Source organism: Xenopus laevis, chromosome 1L (assembly GCF_017654675.1).
Source record: "Xenopus laevis strain J_2021 chromosome 1L, Xenopus_laevis_v10.1, whole genome shotgun sequence".
Classification (NCBI taxonomy): Eukaryota; Metazoa; Chordata; class Amphibia; order Anura; family Pipidae; genus Xenopus; species Xenopus laevis.
Window position 1 is genome coordinate 115,380,516 of NC_054371.1, and position 22,236 is coordinate 115,402,751.

The 22,236-nt window shown below is 39.0% G+C and overlaps 2 protein-coding genes across 3 annotated transcripts in view; one reads left to right on the forward strand and one right to left on the reverse strand.

Annotated features, from left to right (window-relative positions):
* Positions 1-10,997, forward strand: part of fstl3.L (follistatin like 3 L homeolog) — a 30,267-nt gene extending 19,270 nt beyond the window's left edge. For both annotated transcript variants that reach the window (XM_018250916.2, NM_001096869.1), the window contains 4 exon segments: positions 2,390-2,575; positions 3,607-3,822; positions 8,046-8,273; positions 9,621-10,997. In XM_018250916.2, coding sequence (XP_018106405.1) covers positions 2,390-2,575; positions 3,607-3,822; positions 8,046-8,273; positions 9,621-9,673 — 683 coding nt within the window. In that variant the 3' untranslated portion in view covers positions 9,674-10,997.
* Positions 10,998-15,963: 4,966 nt separating this feature from the next.
* On the reverse strand, positions 15,964-21,227 carry prss57.L (protease, serine 57 L homeolog). The gene is made up of 5 exons (XM_018223645.2): positions 21,131-21,227; positions 18,886-19,033; positions 17,685-17,829; positions 17,342-17,602; positions 15,964-16,413 (listed from the first exon to the last, which is right to left on the reverse strand). Exons 1-5 carry the CDS (start codon positions 21,180-21,182, stop codon positions 16,258-16,260), a joined length of 762 nt encoding a protein of 253 aa, XP_018079134.2. The 5' UTR covers positions 21,183-21,227; the 3' UTR covers positions 15,964-16,257.
* Positions 21,228-22,236: the final 1,009 nt, after the last annotated feature.

The following is a 22,236-nucleotide window of genomic DNA, read 5'->3' on the forward strand; positions in this document are numbered from 1 at the left end:
TCAAACAGGAATCACTTAGGAATAAACACCCAGGAACAAGCTAATTGAACCTAACAAGGGGCAAGATCCTGTAATCTAAATGGGCTTTATATACATTTGAATTTCGCGCTAATTGCGCGCTGGCGTGGAAAGACTGCGTCTTTAAATGACGAACGTGCGCGCGGCGCACGCCCTAGAGGAAGCCGGCACAGGAGAAGGAAGCAGCGCAGCGGGCGTCCACGCCGAGAACGCGGCGGTGGACCCCACTGCCCACTAGGCCACCAGGGTAAGCCTTCCTTACACTGGTAGTTCCGCCACTGGGTATTCACTAGTAAGCAGCTGTCTTAGGACTGTCTTAGGGCTTATTTATACTTACATAAATGAGCATACTCAAATAGTCAGATGAGCTCACTTTTGACTCAAATCATCATACTTACTTTTTCACATCATGCTAATTCACACACAGATCAGCATACTCTAACTCTTATAATGCATACATTGTCCTAACATACAGTGCAGTTTGGCCAAAAGACAAATGTCCCCAAGTAGGTGTTTAGAAAACAAGCATTGTTGCACTTCTTCCTGTCCCTTGTTCATTTTGTGGCTGTGTGCAGAATAAGTTTACCCTTTTATGTATTGTTTAAAAAAAAAGGAATAAAGTACTAGTCACAAAATCATTGCATTAGTCATCTTTTTTTATTCAGAATGCGGCATCAGATTTTCATGAAATTACATCAAAATTATACATACTGAAAGTCTGTCACTAGACATAAACTATGCCTGCTTATTAAAAGTGTGTCAATATGGGCCAGGACATGGGTGTTTGAATTGTGCACAGATTTATGGACTGTTTGGATGCTAATACAGATGAGTTTTGGGCAGGGTCGGACTGGGGGGACCAGGGCCCACCGGGACTGCTGCCGAGGGCCCCCCTCCGGCCACCCGTCCCCCACTGTGATGCGCCGGCTCAGCAAGGAAGCCACTCAGTGCGCATGCGCAACAGCGGCGCTGCACAGCGCCGGGAAATTTATTTTTTTCAAATATAAAAATTTAGAGAGGGGTTCTGGCCCGGCGGGGGCCCATGAGGGTCGGGACCCACCAGATATTTTCCCGGTGTCCCGTCGGGCCAGTCCAACACTGGTTTTGCTGTCCTGGATATAATTTAACTGTAGTTGGTTGGTGGATGTGACATTGTTTTAATATATTTGTATATTTTTCTTAGATAAAAGGGGTCTAAACAAAAGTGTTATTAATATGGGCTTGAATCCAAGAAGGTCTGAAAACCACTAGGTTAAAGGGGGTGGTTAATTCTAATTTGAATTTTAAATTATCCAAACCCGATTCGAGTTTTAATTCGAACTCTGAGATTTATCATACTCTGGCCCTTTAAGAACTCAAATTCGACTATTCGCCACCTAAAACCTGCCGAATTACTGTATAAATCAAAGGGGAGAGGTCCAGGGATCAATTTGGTGATGTTTGCAGCCTTCCTGACATTCTAGTTTTTTTCGGAGAAAAGAACTTGAATCGTGTTTTTTAAATTTGATTCTAATTTGATTTGAGTTTTCGGTAGATTCAATTCATACGAGCTGAGAAAATTCGAATTTATTAATACATTTCAATTGGTTGAATTTCGAGTTTATGGGAGTTTTAAAAAAACTCACATGAATTTGAAATTCCACCCTTGATAAATGTGCCTCTAAAGGGGTTATTTACTATACTCCAAATGCAAGAATCACGAAAAATTTGTTCTTTTTTTTATAAAATCTGACTTTTAAAAAATCAAAAGTTTTTCAGAATTTATTAAACCCCGAGGATGGAAAAGTCAGAATCAGAAAATCCTTCATATCAGACCTGTCGAGATTGCTTATAAGTCAATGGGAGAAATCCAAATGATTTTTTGATGTGCGCTGGGTTTCGTGCAATATCCTAAAGTTTTCAGGGTGAAAATCCGAAAAAATCCTGAAAATCGGATGAAACATCCGAAAAAAACGTGAAAATCTGTGTTTTTCCCACAAAGCAAATTTTCGGGAAAATGTAATAATAAATAAGCGTAAAAAACCCGAGCGGACTTTGTAGCAGAAAATATCGAGATAAATTTGGACTTTTATTAATAACCAATAAGTGTTTACTTTTTGAATTATTCGCCTTCTTCTTTTGATACTTTCCAGCTTTCTAATGGGGTTCACTGACTCGAAATAAAAAAAAATTATCTGCAAAGCTATAAATGTACTGTCATTGCTACTACTACTCTATTCAGGCCCTGGTCCCCTTCCTGTACCAATACCCTTCCAAGGTACACACCCTTCTTTTGTAAATATGGCATGTACCACAGCAAAAATCTGTTTTGTATATGCAATTCATGAATATGAGAGATCGGTCAATATACTGATAATGTTATAATCCTTAGGTGGTACATGCTGGCTGCTCCAGGGTACAGATTCCACATGCAGTAGGATGCTGCTTAGCTCAGTGACATGGGATGAATGCTGTAGGGATGGGCACATAGATACAGCATGGTCAAACTACACTGAACCAATGAATAAGATCAGTCTTCTGGGCTTCCTGGGTCTGGTCACTTGCCAGCCCTGCAGAGGTAAGGCTTTCTTGAGCATGATTCACAAAAGCATAAGTTTAAAAGACCACTTGAATCAGGGTCACATAACAAACTAATATTCCCGGGCTGCACTGAATGTAAACTGGTTGCATTTAAATAATGTGCAATGAGTTCAGCCCTTTTGGGTTTCACAAAATCTGGTAATCTTACCACAGTATATAGTGAAAAACTGGAAAGCTAAAGGTTTTTGTTTAGATTCATGCAGAAACAGCATTGTGTAGAGTGCTGATGTAATATTAACTGACTGTCCTTGTCCCATAGAGCCCACAGTTTATGTATGTTTGTTTCTTATAAGAAGAAAAAGTTAAGATGGGGATCAGGCACAGGATTCCATGCTTTAAATGTTTGTGTGGTAATATATTAGACTAAACCTATAGATTGATCTACAACAGTACTGTACAGCACTTTTCATAGCAGTTACGAGTTTTACAATGTACACATGCCAAGCTGAATTTATGAGAATGTCGTACAAAATGAATGTAGGCGATCATAAACATATACATGTAAATTGTACACAGTCAGCCTTTAAATGTTATAGGCCCAGAGTCCCTTTTTATATTCTAAATGGAAGCTTTTTGGGTGTTACCGTTACAATCCATTATATGTTAAATTCCAAGATTTGGATTTTTAGGGTAGGGACACACTGGGCGATTTGGGGAGATTTAGTCGCCTGGCGACTAATCGCAGCGACTTTTCTCCCCGAATGCCTCCCCTCACTCTGCGCCTGGATAAAATGAAAAGTCGCCGGCGCTAATCACACACGGCGATTCGTTTTCCGAAATCGCCCGAAGTTGCCTCACGAGGAAACTTCGGGCGCCTTCGGAAAACGAATCGCCGCGTGTGATTAGCGCAGGCGATTTTTCATTTTAGCCAGGCGCAGAGCGAGGGGAGGCATTCGGGGAAGATTGGTCGTGGAAAGTCGCGGCGATTAGTCGCCAGGCGACTAAATCTCCCCAAATCGCCCAGTGTGTCCCTACCCTTAGACTCTCTTTCATTACCATATCCACCAGACAGTTGTGAAGGGGCGCAGTGTCCCCCTGGGAAGACATGTTTCCTAAAAGACGGGCGCCCACAGTGTGAATGTACACCAGATTGCTCAGGTCTGGATGTCGATGTGCCAGTTTGTGGCTCTGATGGCCACACATACAAGGATGAGTGTGAACTGATCACGAAGAAATGTCAGGGCCATCCAGATCTGGAGATCATGTACTATGGGAAGTGCAAAAGTAAGTGAAACTTTTAGTGCTTTTGTGTTTATATACATACTAGTGTGCTTATTTGTGTTTATTACTCATATAATGTTTGTCTTCCAATGCTTTTTGCAAAGGAACAGTAGTACCAAAGTAAAATTTTCTCTCTTTATCATTGAGTTTCAAGCAGTTGTGTAACTATATAGTGCTGCACCCCCGTAAAAAAATCTCCTGAGGGGCCCGATGCACACAGCAACTCCCTGCCTGCTTTGTATTGTTCCCCTGCCTGTCTTGCTACGTACCCCCACCTGGTTGCATCCCCTTCTGCCTGCCTGCTCACTTTTGGGTTGGAGAGATGCCGAGGAGAGGGGATGTCCCTATAACTATAGAGTTAGTAGACCCTGTGGTCCAGTCCCCCAGTGCCTCCTGTGACCTCTTTTAGTATTCCAGCGTAAAAGACTTTATCAAGAGGAATTCTCAGGCTTTTACACTGAAATGTTGTGGTAATTCTCATTTTCTGCTTCCTTTTATGCTTTGCCTGCCTGCACATTAATTGGGTGGTATGTATCCAAATACTATTTGGTGCCAGTAGCAGAACTCGCGGGGGTGCAGGGGTGCAATTGTACCAGGGATCACACCCCCTGTCAGTCTGCCGGCAGTTTATTTTTGCAATCGCTTAAAAAATACTGCTTCGGTATGCACCCAGCCCCGCCACTCCATAGTTACGTTACTGTTTGGTGCATTGTTTGATATACACTGGTTTTAGGTTTATACTATATATATGTGTATTTGATTTTTCTTCCATAAAGAACATGGATATTTTTGCGATACCACCTTAATTAATTTAGTCTGCAAGTCCAGGGGTGTGTCAGGGCTTTAGCACCTATTGCCTATTTATTTGATTTGCTATTATAAACTGTATTTGTGTGCCCTCCATTGATTAAGAAATGCTGTATAATACAGTATGTCAGGACTATCTATATACATATATAAATAATAATAAGAAAGTATAAACTAATCTTAACCCACTCAAGCTCCTTCTCTTCAATGAAACATTCCCAGCGTAGCTAGTTTATTACAAATTAGATAATTTATTCTTTGTATCCATTTAACCTCAGAGTACAGTACACAGTATAATATTTGGTATGTGTACTATAAAATATAATTAGGAAAACAAGTTCAGGAAAAAAACAGTCTTTGGGGTCAATGTGAAGGTCTGCACTGTTGAGAGTTTGGCAAAATAGAGCAGACAGCAGCCAGAATCATGTATGCAAGAATTATATAGTCACAGACTTATGCACAGCCATAAAATACTGTCATAAAATGTGATTATAGTACCATTAACAGTCCCATTAACAGTTTAATAGCTTGTAACAGATTATTGCTTAAATCAGTTTTTTACAAGTATTGTGGCATTATCTCAGCTATTATTTTAGAGGTAACAATACACTGAATATTGCAGGTCTCTATGATAGTATGCCACATAACCAACCCATATTTAAAACACTTTTTCATATAAATAAATATTATTTTCATAAGAAGTGAAATTGCATTATCCTAAAATGATACTCTGACATTTCAAATACTAAAATCCTTCCTTCTGACTCATATGAGCCACCACGCTTGGATTCAAAACAAGGGCACACACTCATGCGAGTTTAGATCAGCTTATGAATGGACAGAGGCAATTCTTTAACTCCCTTATGTCTTGCTGTTACTTAAAACCTGCTTTTTTTTGGCCATTTATGTGAAATAATACACATCATAAAGTTTTAATTCTGGTTAAAATATGTAAAACTGAAATATGTCTATTTTAAACTACTTTCCATTAACAGCATTGATAACATCCTGACACATAATAAATGTGTGCTAGAACCTCATTTTGGATCTCATTATTGATACAACAGAAAAGGTTTTTTTAAAATGTCAGTGTGAAGATGGTATTGATACTTCAGCTTTATTCTTGCTAACAACTACTTTTTCATTTAAATTCAAAGATCTGTTTATGTTCTGTGTTACTTATTACCCTTCAAATAGATTTGGCAAGTGTCTGCCTCCACCTGCTTCAGTGTTGCAATAGTAAAGTTTCCCTTCATTTGGTGTGCTCTCTAACTATATGAATTAGAATACTAACTTAAGATGATATCCAAAAACATGAAAGTCACTTAATTTTCATAAAAAATCATTTTAAAAAAAAATAGAATGCATGCAGAATTCTGTAATAATGCAAAGATATGCTATTTAGAAATACCCAGAATCATTCCAACACACTACCTGCATCAGCACAAAACAAATGGTTTACTGTATATACGCACCGACTATTAGGAAATAACAGAATGCAGTGCATGATTTGCAGAATGGCATGCATAAAGGAGCATAAACAATATATAATAAAACAATGCATAAAGCAGGGAGTCATTTGTATTCTAAACAATACAAAGGGATTTGAATGCCATGGTTATTCTTTATGTTATTCTTTAAGTAAGATTGATATTGTGCACATGATAACTGATAACTACAATACAAAGGTATAACTCATAGCATAGAGAAGAATGGTGTATAAAGCAAATGGAACTAATGGGGCAGAGAAAGATAAACTATGATTAGTTTTGTAATGTGGAGCGAGATTTTTCATTATGCAAGGGGATTTAATAAAGATCTGTTTCCCTAGCAAAGTGACAATGGCAGGGGATGTGTGCTTTCCTCCAAGTTTGTTATTTTTGAGTTTTCTCCTTTTTCTTGGAAAGTGAAAAGAAAGAAACACATTTTGTATTCTTAAGATAAGCAGCAGAAATCGGTGTAAACACTTGGCAGCAGGAGAAGGAACAGTCCGTCCGCTCAAACACATGTCTCGAATCTTCCCAGTTCCCTCAGCTTAAAGCAACACACTGACTGCATTCATTCTCAGCTGGGGAAATAGATTTGGGGCTTATTCTATATAGCCGCAACAAGGAGTTTCACAGTGGAGGATGGAAAGAGGACTGGACACAGATCCATACAGATGTGCACAGTTAGCCTGTTAGGTTTTTGTTTCTGCATCCGGATGGGCAGAAAGAGCATTTGCCTTAGTTCCCCATCTTCAACAGGAGTCACTTGTTTAGAAAATATGCTTGGAAAAAGTACAAACGACATATTATTCATGACATGGGCAGGGACAAATACCTGCCTTTTCCCCCAAACTGGCCTAGGAATAACCAACTCGCTCACCATACATTTTATTTGTTGGAGTCTTTTTGTCCACAGCTTTATTGCACAACAGATTATTTAACAATAGATAACACATATCAATAACGGTTATATTAACAACATTATAAACATACAAATATGAACAGTGAAATACCATTAACATTTTATCCTCTGCAAGGCCCCTGGCAATGGACCCAATTAGGTACATGCAATCGTTAAGCCACCAGCCGCTTGTGCCTTCTAGCATGATGGGTACGCAGGACTGCATGCTACCCCCAATACAACATACCCTCCCAGAGACCACCGCTCTTAGAGAGGAACACCACCAACCAAGTTCCATTAACCAACTTGGTAAAACTCCACTTAATTAACTCTCCCCATTGCCAGGGACCCGCCGCCCGGCTGTGACAACGGGCTATTCCCTCTCATTACCTCTTGGTTAGTCAGCTCAATACTCACCATTCCACATCAACTTATCCTGTGCCCCACTACCCAGGCCACAATTGTGACAACTAGCACAAAGGGTAATACTAGGGAGGGAGGTTGGGACTCCTTTTCTTCTTCCAAAATGGATGCCCTCCTTAGCAGTTAGTGCTACACATCCCCTTACAACTCCACCCCCCAACTACGTCACTAAACCCACTGCTAATCCCCTGCCAGGCAGCTCTGTCCCGCCCCTGTCATGCACCCTTTGCCAGCATGCACTGTCCTGGGTTTCACTTTTATGAAACAACTTTTTTCTGTGCTATTTTTGGCAGAGATAACCAGCAATCAGCGTGATGCCTGCTGCTAGTTAAAGATTATACATTGTAATATACATGATATTTTTCAAAGTTGGTGGCTCAGTCTCTGATAATATGGACTTTTTTGACAAAGATTAAATATGTTTATCCTCTCACTGACAGAGTAGTGTGTCTGCCCATTCTCCTGACACATCCCAGCAGTCATCAAAGTACAAAGTCTTGCCGCTGAGTCTAGTAGTTTTCTGTTGGATGTTTAGTACAAGAAAACCCATGTATGTATATATATATACAGCATAATAATAAAGTTACTTTTTCCCTGCTTTCTTCTAGAGTCCTGCTCTAATGTAGTTTGCCCAGGCACTCATTCTTGTGTGGTGGATCAAACAGGGAGTGCCCACTGTGTTGTTTGCCGCTCAATGCCTTGTCCACCGCCATTTGCTTCTGAAAACATGCTGTGTGGGAACAATAATGTCACTTATCCTTCTGCATGTCATCTTCGCAGAGCCACCTGCTATCTAGGAAGGTCTATTGGGGTTCGTCACACAGGCAGTTGTGCAGGTACACAATTACTTCTGCTTATAACATTTGCCTTATGTTCCCTAGTTTGCACACCTTTAGTTTGTCATAGAAAAAACTGTCTTTGAAAAGTCTCCATTTTAGGCAAGGACTTGTTTACACCTTTGAACAAACTCCAACTTTTTCAATATTCCTCATTTTGGATCTGTTTGTACAACTAACTTTAACTCAAGTATGCTACAAGAATCTAGCATAAAGAATAACTGCAGTAGGTTTCTTGCAAACTATTAATCTGTATGCTGTTGCACTGAACATGCAGTGATATTGCATTGTAGTTGATATTCAGTGAATTTATGACTATGTATTTATTAGGTGTGTTTCCAATAATGTGTCACCCAACTCTGTAGCCACTAATTAGCTCCAGAATATACAAATGGATATCTCTGCCAAATTCTTATAATCTATGTTGGATAGTGAGAATAAATACATTTTTAGGACCCATTTAAGAAGCATCAATTGTAGCCTGACACATTTGCGAAATGTCTAAGACCACGAAATATAATTGCACTCTTGGGCAAGATGCAGTCAACCACTGAAATTCTGACACTTTGATTTATCCTACTGATGCAGAAAATACAATTTTAGATGAAAGATAAAATTTTAGATAGACTTTAGTGTGATGTAACAGTTTGTCTTTGCTGTAGAGTTGAGAGTGAGAGAAGGCAGATGTATGGTGTATAACAGCGTCGGTGAAATACTGGTTTGGTACAGAACTGAGAGTGAGCCATCAGTGGGGTACAAGATGTACTGTAGAGGGCCTGGCCATTCCTGTTTTTGTTTTCCCTTCAAGTTCCTGGATGTTAGGCCAGGTCCTATTGGTGAAGACCAAACTGCTGCCTGCAAGCTGAATGCTGCTTTTGGCTGCTGAGGACAGGTGGGGATTCCAGCTGGAAGGCTCACTGAGATTACCCACCTGTTTGATGCCCAGAACTGGTCAGAAAGGAAGAACAGATCAGAAAACAGCATACACTTCCAATAGATTTTACCAACCTCCCTTAAACATTTTGCTGGTTCTCCCAGTTCCAACAGCTTCAAGGTTCCACGTAAGGGAAAAGGGAACATGGGGCAGGACATGGAGCCATATTCATTTGGGCTGTGCACTACCTTTCCAAAATAAATATGAGCTGTTCATTTATACTAGCTCATAGGCCAGAACTGCCCATTGGTATCTCATTGGTTTTTCTGAGTGACTAAACTGACACTCAGTGTCCTAAGGAAACAGATGTTTGTCTCTATTACGAGGGTGCCTGTGGTGGTTGCTGAGAGTAATTGTGGATCTGTTTATGTCCGTTAGTTTTAATAAGTATGATATTTTTTTGATATTTACAGATATCCCTGAATTTTCCATGGATCTGGATGACAGTGTGAAGAATTATGTCTGAGATCACCATGAAACGCCTGGCACATAGGCATTCCATGTGTATATTGTACATACAGTGAGGCATATTTATTAACTGGATGTGCTATTTATATATATATATATCAGACAGGCTCCTTATCCCATGAGCACAGGGGCTCATTGCAACACTCTTGTGACTATAAAGGTGAGGAAAAAAAAGAGAACCCAGCCTGAGATTCCTCAAAGGAAGAAATACACTTGGTGCAAGGCATGGTGAAACCAGTGATATTTTTTTCTAATGAATTTGCCTCCTGAAGACTTTACCCACTTTTGTTATGGTCCTTGAAATGAATATGTGGAAAAGGTACAGAAGGTGAGACAACAAGAAGTAAAAGCTCACCAATTCCTTTCCTATTCTATATGTGTTTATTAAGCATAGCTTTTGTAATAGAGTTAAAATGATGCTAATATTGTAACCCTATATAGCAGACAGTTGTTTCAGGAATAGTCAATGCCCTTCAGATCATATTATTTAACTTTTGGAAATGTAGATAAAGTCAGAAGAATTTAGCACTGCATCTAAATCACCATTTTAACTTGTATTATCAGCACAGAGTATATAAGTACCAGGCATATTAGTACCTTAGAATTCCCACTTCCTGAATGTCATTATGAAATACAGGGAGTCCCTGAGTTACAGACAACCGACATACATAAAACTCACACTTACAAATGGAGGCTATCACAGTAATGTACTGAGGTTTGCTTGGCCTTTATTAGCATTTAGCTTTAATAAACCACCCGCCCGAATCCCCTCTGGTGTGTGTTTTCTACTGTGGAGCACTGAAATGTAAAAATAAATATGCACAGAAAGGCAAAGATAAATACAATGTTAAGACAAACATCTGTCTAAGTTACATTTAATAACTGTTCCAACTTACATGCAAATTCAACTTAACAACAAGCCTACAGAACAACGTAACCAGGGGACTGCCTGTATAGGAAAGGGAGTCTGATACATTGAGTGGAAGAAAAGCTATACCTATGCAGTATTTCCCTCCCTTGCATGGTGATATTGAAGCAATGTATCCCTTTCCCTGGTCAGTCCCAAGTTTGCTGCTCGGTCAAATAATTTTGTGCATAAGCTGATAAATCATAATGGGAAATGTTACTAAACACAAACCATGCAATATACCTGGCTACCCCCAGGGAGCCTCTAATCACTGGTTAACATTGTTCTTATGTTCATATATTGGGTGTACGTTGCCTCGTTTTAGTATGCTCCTGATACCCCAGTGGGGTTTTTTTGCTATTTTTTATCTTTGTGTTTCTATTTTCTATTCATGGAAATAAATTACTAAAAATTGTGTTTGATACTTTTTATTAATTAAACAAGCCAACACAAATAGCTTTGCACTGCAGCAGTGTCCACTTGTATACATTCTCTATATTATTTTAAACTTATGCTTGTGTAGTATGCATGGGAAAAATAATAGTCTCTCTTGCCCTCCAGTGGGGAAGCATGGAACTTCTGCTTACTGACGAGAAAAAAGCCATGTAAAGTCTCAAAACTACAGTAGGACAGGGTCTGTTAAGAGCAATGGTACACAGGAATGCAATTACTTAGAATTACTGTACCAACAATACAAGCAGAATCACTGCATGTGCTATTGCCTTGCCTAAATCTTGACATTGTGCCCAGACAAATTCTTTAATTCAATATGTGACCAAACATTTCCTGTGGGAAAAAATCTCATTGGATATAAGGAAATGCATGGTGGCATCAACATTACAATCTTACACACTACAAAAACACTTGATGATATGACAGGACTTTAATAGTGTCTGAAATGATAGTAGAACAATTCTAGGCTCTAAAACGGCCCAACCCTTTCATCCATCACAGTTATTACTCATGTATGAATTTCCTCCCCTCATTCAGTCTCAAGAGAACCCAGCATCTCTGTCTTTCTGACTAATTTTGGCCTTGGTCTTTATTAGCAAAATATTTAACATTAAATAGTTGCTAATACCCCATACATTACACCAATCGCTGCCAATTGAGAATGACATTTCCTATGGGCTCCCAGCCCAGTAAAAATATCAGTGCTTGATGTGTCTTGGATAGCGTGTTGAGCACAGCCATCAAAACAGAGTGCTGTCATACTTCCCCCTCAGGGCTGCTGGCCCATCGTCAAGATGAATTGGCAAGTAATGCATGCTTCCTGATCACAGTGTTTTAAGCCTTAAATACTTGTGGTCTTCCCCAAGCAAAGAGTTATAGCCTCTGCTAATCTCTTCTTGAAGTTCAAATTGTACATGCCCAAGCCTGTATTTTTTCAGAACATCACATCAGTTCTCTTCAGCTAATCCGCATACTTTGGAAATATTGCTGTACATTTATGCCAGAGTTAGCAAAACCTTTTCTATGCTCCACTGAAAGAGAGAAACAATTGCTACAATATAAGCCACGAAGGATATCCTTTGTTATACTTCTGCTGTTTTAGCTGTTTGCACCCAGGCAAATTTTACTGCTTTACGAGTTGTGCTGGCTTCCTGCCACTTAAATAGGTAATTCATAATAGAACAAATTAGTAACATAGTAAGTTAGGCTGAAAAAAGACACACGTCCATCAAGTTTAATTCTAATTTAACCTACCTAACTCGTCAGTTACATAACTGAATTTGGCATGTATAATGTAAATATATGGCTGCACTGGTAAGTACTGCTATAGGTGCAAACATTTGCCAAAAGAAGCACTGGCACAGCAGTGCAATCAAAGCCCACCAGTTGCAGTGCCTGTCATCTCTGCTTTCATCACTGTTCTCACTGTGAGCCCAAAGCCGCACCTATTAGATCTGCCATCTGGGTTGTTCAAACAGCATGCCTATGGCAGAGCCTCACAGCTATTGGCACTGTTCTCACAGCCTGCCAGTAACACAGAACTGCTATCGCTCTTTCAGTGCCCCCATAGCATCATCTGTTAGTACTGCTATGGGTTTAAATTATAAAGGATAATTTTGTGAAATTTAATTTAAAAGAATGTTCGAAGACACTTTGGATTTCTGTGAGCTTTCTAAAAGCATTTGCCCTGCAACCTTGTGTTTTATATGGTCATGGAACCCTTCAGTGACAATTGACTTAATAGTTGACTACATCACTTATCATTTACAATAATACTGGAATTGGGGATGGGGAGGAGGGATGTGGAGGAGGGATGCGGAGGAGGGATGCCCACCCCTTCACTTCTATGAATTAGCCCCTCAAGGGGGAGGCAAGAGTTTTTTTTGCTATGCCAGAGCTTCATTTGCTCCTTTACACTTCTGCATGCAAATAAAATTGAGAAACTAAAAAGCACAAATTTAAAGAGCATCTAGAGCATCTAGAAAATAAAAGAAGAGAAAAGATTGCTGGGAGAAAAGTAGAGGCCAGATGAAGAAGTGCCAGGACCAGAATTAGTGGTAGGCAGAAGAGGCATGTGCCTAGGTTGCAAAGCTGGGGGGGGGGCAACCAGGCACCTTCTCTACCTTCTCCTACCCGTAGTCTGGTTTCCTGTCTTCACTCCTTCTGCGCTGTTCCCCCATAGTGGGAGACTGTCCGTGTCTGTTCACATGCTAGCTCGTTTCGGTGTACGTACAGTTCTTGAATTGGGTTGCCTAGATCGCTCGGCCAGCCTGGCCTGGCACTGAGAAGTGTTATTAGATGAAGAAGGTGGAGGCATCAGAGAGGGTTATAGAGTACAGCAGAGAAGAAGAAAATAGGGGAAGCAAAAAGAGAAAATTAAAGTAGAGAACAGTAGATTACACACAGTTTTCATTTTGGGGTCCCTATAGGCCACATACTTAGGTAAATCAATGCGTACTGGGTATCAAACTGTTCACTAGAAGGAAATACTAAAATGATATTAGCAAAATGGCTTTGCTTTTAAGTAGGGAAGCACCAAATTCAGTTGGGGTTTTGGCCAGCAGGATTCAGATTCGACTTAATCCAAGTGCCTTGCCAAACCTAATCCAAATCCTTAAAATCACATGTCTCTTTGTCACACAAGCAAGCAAGTAAAAATAAATGTTTCTTTTTAACCCTTCCTGATGCTAATTTGAATATGCAAACTAGGATTTGGATTTGGGCAAATCCCAAAATATTGGATTTAGTGGGTGGAACCATAAAGTGTTGATGGGTGGGGCTTATTCTGATTATACTATATATATACCACGCGACACACATAGCTTTTTCACTCCAAATCTAGAACTGTAACTGACACTAAGGTGCAAGTTCAAGGTGTATGCTAAATGAAATGCCAGTGTTTTTTTTTTTTCAATTATAATTTTTTTAATATAGTTTTTATCTTCATTACATATAGTCCATTTTGGCACATGAGAGTAATAGCATATGTTGTTTCCTTCGGACACATAATGTAGAAAAATTGTGAGAGAACATAAGTATATAGTCATACCAATATGATATGTAATATGCAAAGGATACCTCGCATGTTATGTATTTCAGCTATACTGTGAGTGAAGAAGGAGTAATATTAAAGTGTTGGTGGACATTAAATCATGGAAAAGTAAGTATTAAAAGGGGATTCTAAGGAAGGAAGGAGGGAAAGGGGTGATCATGTGGATGTTTTAATATAATGAAAGCTTGAGGGTTTAATGACAGTACCAGCCTTCACATATTTTTGGTCTTATCAATGTAGAGGAGAGTTCATACATTTGGGGCGTGTCCCTATGCCTTCCAGCTACACATAATGGAAGGGAGATGTATGAAAAGAAGGGAAGAAATAAAAATCATTAAGAAATCATACCTGGGTCGGAGAAGCTGCTCAGGTTGAACATCTACCACCATGATTGGCTGGGGTATAGACGTTTTATGGTAATTGAAGCGGAGGAGCTCGGACGAGCTTCACAGGAGTCATAATTGTTGGTAGGAATCTGTACTTGTGAGTCTCTGTGAGACTGTTGCAGAATTGGATCTCAGCTCCTTAAGGTAAGGCCACACTGGGCGTTTTGGGGAGATTTGGTCGCCTGGCGACTCATCACGCTAATCACACGGCGATTTCTTTTTCCGAAGTCGCCCAAAGTTTTCCTTGTGAGGGCGACTTCGGAAAACAAACTGCCGCGTGTGATTAGCGCCGGTCAGGGAAGGCATTTGGCGAGATTGGTCGCCGCAAAGACGAGGCGATTAGTCGCCAGGCGACCAAATCTCCCCTAAACGCCCAGTGTGGCCTTACCCTTAAATCTATGGATCTTAGCAATTTTGTGTAGCCAGTCTCTTACTGAAGGGCTGTCAGTCTGCCTCCTTTTAATTGGAATGAGAGCCTTGGTGACATTTAGCATTGCTGGGACTAGGGAATTTCTGTAAGCCTTGATTGAAAGAGAAGTGTCATGTAGGAGACTGCCAAGTAGAGTGTCTGCGATCTCAATGTCGGTGACTGTTTTAATGGTGTTGCGTACTGTAGCCCAATAGAAATTCAAGGTGGGGCAGTTCCAGAATACCTGTGTGAAGGTGCCTGGATGTTTCCCGCACCTACAGCAGGTGCACTATATATTTTATTGAGTTTTGTGGGGTACTTATACCATTTCGTAAGCAGTTTATAATTGAGCTCCTGTATCTTAGTTCATTGGGAGGAAAGGTATGACAATTGTATGATATTTGTCCATTGCCTTTCCTTTATATTGAGATTTAGATCTTTTTCCCATTTTTCCATAAAACAAGTTGAGGGACTTGGTTTGAGATCCATAATTTGTTTGTAGAGTAAGGAGAGTGTCCTCTCAGAGGGGTCTTTTTTGACCCATATATGTTCTTGGGCTGTTGGTTCTGGTCTGTTTTTATGTGGTGGGAATATTGTCTGGATGAAATGCCGGATTTGGCAATATTTAAATCGGTCTAGGTCAATGGGGATATTATCTCCTAGGAGGTCCTCAATATTGTTAAGTTGGTTTAGTTTATAAAAGAAGCTGTGTGTATTTTTTTAAAAGTGTTAATTGACATGAGATTTAATACAACTTTTATTGTCAGGAAAAAATCATGGTATGAGGTAAGTTTTTAATTTCCTTTGAACTGGGAACTGTGTTATACAGTCTCCAGCTGTTAAATAATGCTAAGTTTGCAAATAGACAAGGTGTGGCGACAGAGGTCCTTAAGTCTCATTGCAAAGACACAGAACCAATGCTGAGTGCCCCTAAAAAAACCCTAATGTCCCCATGTTGTGCCCGTGTTGACCCCTTATGCCCCCAGATTTACTCACAACATGTGTAGATATTTAGATTGAGGTTCCTTTCCAAATGGCCTGCACTAATGAAACATGATAAAAATGTACAGAGAACAATCTGTTAAGAGTGAATAGCATTTATTAAATCATGAATTCATCATGTTATGTAATAAAAAGCAGTACACATGGAACGCTGCATACTTGTGTTCCTATCCGTTTGATAGCATACATCACATACAGCATCATTTTCAAAAAAGAACATAACAAAAATATTGCTAGTGATGTATCATTTTCAAAAAAGAACATAACAAAAATATTGCTAGTGATGTACCACCTACTAGTAAATGAGGCCAATAATCATTTCCAGTTGCTAACAGTAACAGACTAATACCATTGGAGGATATGTGCTTTTGTATCAGTCAGATCTCCTGATCACCGCTTGGATCCAAGGCAGGTAGGATGAGACACGGGTATATACATCTGGAAACATTGAATTCCCACAGAGCAGTCCAGAGAAAGACACAGCTCCTTCCACTCTATTTCTGCACACAAGGGGTCCTCCAGAGTCACCCTACAACATACACAGAGTCAAAGTTATCCTGAAACACATATCGAAAACTTCAGTGATCACTGATATGCGGGTCAGGAAAAATTCAACCCGCACCCAACCCTAACACACATAACCTTAACCTGCACCAGACCTTAACCCACAAAACCTTAAAGTAGGGATGCACTGAATCCACTATTTTGGATTCGGCCAAACACCCGAATCCTTTGCGAAAGATTAGACCGAATACCGAACCAAATCCGAACCCTAATTTGCGTATGCAAATTAGGGGTTGGAAGGGGAAAACATTCTTTACTTCCTTGTTTTCTGAAAAAAGTCACGCGATTTCCCTGCCCACCCCTAATTTGCATGTGCAAATTAGGATTCAGATTTGGTTCGGCTGGGCAGAAGGATTCGGGCGAATCCAAATCCTTCTGAAAAAGGCCGAATCCTGGCTGAATCCCGAACCGAATCCTGGATTCGTAAAGTCAAAAAAATAAAACTCCAGTTTTACTTTTTTTAATGAAAAAGAAATCTACCTCTAATATACTTTAATTAAAAATGTGTACCATTTTTATAATAAACCTGACTGTATTCAGTGAAACTTCCCCCTTTATTTACTTGCTCTGACAACTGCAGATAGGAAACTTCAGACAGTCCCTAACTGCTCTGCAGGGAAACAATCATACTTTCAAACTGCAGGGGGGGGTCCCCACCTTACTTCCCAGAACTCGAGCAACTTTGTTTGTTTTCCTGTAGATCAGCCAGCGACTATGTAGAGACTTGTAGACCCAGTGCAGTCTGCAGTGTTTATTAATCAGTCTTGCTCTATCAGCTACTATGGCAGAAATTATTTGACTTGTACTGTTTGATAATTTATGATGATCCCTAAGCCTAAGCTTGTTTATAAGGCAAACTGTATTGCAGGGGTGATTGGCAACTATATACTTACTGAACAGAAACCTTTTGCCCGAACTCCTGGGGAAGCTGCACAAAGCATAGTATTGGTGATGCTTCCACCCCAGGACCTGTTGCAAGCCTGACGGCTAATGATATCTGCATTTGTCTCCATAAGCGCTACAGGTGCAGTGCCAAAGTCTGTGATGTCTCCCCATCCAGCTACTGAGCAATTTGACCTGGGTCCGATATCTGAATTAGCAACTGGAAGGCGAATGCTCCTCACAGCAGAAGTGATAACTGCAGAGTCATTCAGCTATTAGAGAGAGAGAAAGTATCAGCATACATTTACAGAACAATACAAGAGCTTTACTACCTGGTAGGTTCTCTATATTTACCTTCAGCAAATGAAGGTCATTTTGAAAGGTGGTAGGGTTATATTCAGGGTTCTTCACAGACTCTTGGACACGAAACTCCTGGACTAAGCTATCTGGACTGCGCAGATTGTGAGCTCCAAGAACGATGCGCACCAAGTCAACAGGCCTATAGCAGACACAATGACATTTTCTAGTATAAGTTATGCACAGCCAGGGGCAGTCTATTTAATATTAGCCTCTAAGTATTCATAGAAAGCTAACAAGCTTATACTTTGTTTTAATCAGGCAATTGATCAAGGTTACCCTGGAGGTTATAAACATTCACCACTTGTATAAGGTACAGCAGTGGCTTTAAATAAACCCTATTTGCATAGTTCTGGATATGGCAGTATTGTATTTAGCACTAGGAGTGACATTCATGGTGATGCTAGCTGTTTTGTTCAGTTCAAGAAATTAGAAGATTAATTTGTTATGAGGCCACACCATGCAATGCCACAGCAGCAATGCCCATTCTTATTTTTTATTGTAGGCAAAATCACAGTGTCTAATTGGACACAGCATATGTTACATGATAGGGTGACCTGTGATTCTACATGCGGTATAGTTAGAACCAAAATAACTGACAAACTGAGAACACTAACAGCAGCTTCATTATGTAATTTCCCTATGCTTGCGCATAACCTTTGCATAAGAATGGTATAATGTAACATTAAACCAGGTCAAATATTTGATTTTAAATAGCTAACCAGTAGTTGCTTCCTGCTGATTAGTTTGCTAGAGGTAGCTAGACCTGGTGCAAAAGACTGCCATCTAGCACAAGCATTCTACTGCATTATGTGCTAACAATCAAATGAATGATTTAAAGTTAAAGGGGAGGTTCATCTGTAAATTAACTTTTAGCATGCTGTATATAATGGCTTATTGTAAGCCACTTTCCAATTGGCTGTTATTTTTTTTATAGTTTATAGTTCTTCTGACTCTATAGTCTAAAAAAACAAAAGCTATGTAAGGCTACAAGTGTATAGTTCTTGCTACTTTATATTATTCATCTTTCTATTCAGGCTCAATCCCATTCATATTCCAGTGTCTTATTCAAATCAATGCAAGGTTGCTAGGGTCTGGATACTAATAACCAAATTGCAAACTGGAGAGCTGCTGAATAAAAAGTTAAATAACTCCAATACACACAAATAATGAAAGATGAAAACCAATTGCTACTCACGTATCTTCCATACAATGTGCTGCAGTCAGGACCCATTTTTGATTGATGAGAGCACCCCCACAGAAACTAAACCCCCTGATCTGCAGGGAAGCCATGTAGGGTCTGGAGTGGGCTCTTGCCTCACGGCCACCAACAATACGAGATGCCCCTGTAATATATACACACACACACATATATATATATAAATATATATATCACACTGTAATATTGTAAAGGTCACGCTGTGAACATTGGATTGCACTTATGATATCATATTTTTTAATTTATTTGCCAAAGACCCATGAGAAAATGCTGAACAAAGGAGACAATATAGATTAAAATATGCAAAAACAAGTAAGAAGCGAGAAGGTAAATAAAGAAGAGTGATTAGTAGTCTCTGTTCTTAAAGGAGACATGTAAAAAACTAGAATGTGCCAGTGCATTAAACTCTTTAAGATATAGTCTCCTTTAAATAGTATTTTCCTCTCCCCTGTACAACCTATGCCAATACATTCTATCAAACATATACAGCAAAATATTTCATATGAACATCAACTATAAATACCAATGCCAAAATGTTAGGCATATAAATCAAATCATTATGTTTTTCCCTGAACCAGAGCTCCTTTTAGGAATAAAATGCAGAAAATGTTAGTCTACTGTGCATATGTCTCCATCTGAAAAGCAATGCCTGGGAAAGGTAATTTCCAAATTATTTTTTTTTCCTAAAAGGAGCACTGACCAGGGATAAAACTAACATGTCTAACATGTTGGACACCCCCAGTGAATCAGCGATTCCATGTCCTGTAACATTTTTAGTTAACGCTGACAATGTAGATGAGGAATTAACCTCTGTGTAAATGGACAAGTACTTTCTAAATCAGAGATTCATTTTCTGTAATTTAAGACCCATGTTGTTTGGGGTAGGTTACCACTATCTCCCTGTATAGAGAAATGGGATCCTACAATAAAAAAAAAAAATAGTTACTAAAATGATGTAAGTAAACTAAATTATGGAGCATGAAGATAATTCTCCAACTTAAAGGGGTGGTTCACCTTTGGGTTAAAGGGGTGGTTCACCTTCAAACAACTAGTTGTTTTCAGATAAATCACCAGAAATAACGACTTTTTCCAAAGACTTTCTATTTTCTATGTGTGACCGTTTTTCTAATATTGAAGTATAAAGTGTCATATTTCACCTTATGAAGCAGCTCTGGGAGGGGGGGTCGCCGACCCTGTTCTAAATGGATACATTTAGTTGATACATTTCTTTGTCCCTGCTGAACTGAATCTCTGGGTTTCATTACAGGCAGTTGTTAGAATTGATACAATAGTTGCTAATACTCCAGAGATGCTGCTGAGAAATGTATCAAATCAATGTTGCAAAATTGACCCGAATTACTGAGCTGCCAGACTCAAACACCAGAGACAGAAACATTCAACTTTAAACTTAGATTTTAGAAAAACAGTAAAAAATAAATAATGTAAAGTAATTGAAAAAAAGTCTTTATTTCTGGGGAACAATCTAAAAACAACTTAATTGAAAAAAGTGTTTGGAAGGTGAACAACCCCTTTAAATTTTAGTATATTTATAGAATGGACAATTCTTAGCATTTTTTCAATTGGACTTCATTATTTACTTTGCTATAGTTTCTGAATCATTTGTAGGAATGGGCAAATTTTTTCGCCTTGTTTCGCCTCGGAATTGAGGCTCATAATCTTGTATGGCGTCATGCGACAAAAAAAAAAAAATGGCAAAAATTGGCAAAAAAATTGCCGCCAACAAATTTTTTTAACACCCATAGACTTTAATGGGCGTCGGCAACGGCAAATTTTTGCCGAAATGGAACGGGTCAAATTCGCCCATCCCTAATCATTTGCTGCCGACTCCCCACGCTTTCCAGCTTTCAAATGGGGCTAGGATCATTTTTGCTCACATTGCATTGCAAACTGGAGAGTTGCTAAATAAAAAGTTAATAACTAAAAAAAAAACACAAATAATATAAAACGAAATCCAATTGCAAATTGTCTTAGAAAATCGCTGCCTACATCATACTAAAAGTTAACTCAAAGGTGAACAACCCCTTTACTATTTGGTCCCTTGAGAAAAATTAAGCACAATCCTAAACATTAGCAGCCAAATGCTAAGTAATACTCAGCCTAAGGATCATGGCTGGTATTCTCCATGTGTATCCATGTGCTCTTTGATAAGACAATGGAACTAAATGCTAATAGAAATGAAAATGCTAATAGTAAATAAAAGTACCTGAGAAGGGCCATGTGTAGAGGACTATGGTCAGAAGCCCAAGAAGTTGCATGGCTAAATGCTTCACTTCTGTTTGCGCTGCCAAAGCAAAAATTGTGCTTACATAGTTTGGAAAGAAATGTCTGTTGGGAAATTTCACCAGAGTTTGGTGTTGAAATTACTGTTTTTTTACTGCAAAAGGCTAAAAGAAGGGAAGTGGGATTCTACAGCTTCCTGAGAAAAATTTCAAGTCATTGTTCTGTAGTTAGTGAATATCCATGATAATGTATATATATATATATATATATATATATATATATATATATATATATATATATATATATAGATCATAATTTCACCAAATAGTATTGTGGCAAAAGACAGAATTCAAGGAATTGTTTCTGAGGACCCCTGTTCCCTGGTAAGCACCTATACATCTACACAGGCTATACGTAAAGCATATAAACAATCTAATTCTTATTGTTCAGGACCAGGTTAATTGTCCTTATCCTGGACACAGATTGTGCTAAATCTTACAGTAGTATTAGCAACAGAAAGGTCATTCTGAAGTCATAATCTTTGTGATGTGAAATCTATTATATCATTATATACTGTAAATAAAGGGTCATAATTCCACGTTGTCTCATGTGAAAATTAGAGAACATAAAATTGCTTTGACAAAGCATTTATAACTGAACAAAATGTGCATCCAGGATTTCCTCCTCATATAATTTTTGTTTTTAGTGGAATCGCTCCTCTGCTAACTTTAATATAACGCTCTTATGAACTATTGGGCATATTTACTTACCTACGGATTTTCGCTTCGGGAAACTTCACCATACTTCACACAACTACGTCAGACATTATTTTGTGACAAATACACGTATTTATCAAAATGCACAATTTTGTCCAGCATAAAGAACGCTGGGGTACTTTCGCCAATGATAACTTGTCAGCGCAAAATTTTCTTAGCGAATTTTCTCTAGTGTTACTTTCTTCCTAGCGAAACTTAGTAAACTTACCTATCCTTACATCAATTTAAATATAGCTGGTATAGAAAGGTCATATGTATGTTTTTATTAGTGATGAAATTGCTGGAAGTGGCCACTTATTATTAAAAATGTCCA

What these genes read in the sequence shown, in the direction of transcription:
- prss57.L (XM_018223645.2), bottom strand. Translation starts at nt 21,182, where the DNA reads ATGCAACTTCTTGGGCTTCTGACCATAGTCCTCTACACATGGCCCTTC. An exon ending in CTACACATGGCCCTTCTCAG is followed by an intron (nt 19,034 to 21,130) that starts GTACTTTTATTT and finishes TATATATTACAG; the next exon opens with GGGCATCTCGTATTGTTGGT. An exon ending in ATGACCTTCATTTGCTGAAG is followed by an intron (nt 17,603 to 17,684) that starts GTAAATATAGAG and finishes TCTCTCTAATAG; the next exon opens with CTGAATGACTCTGCAGTTAT.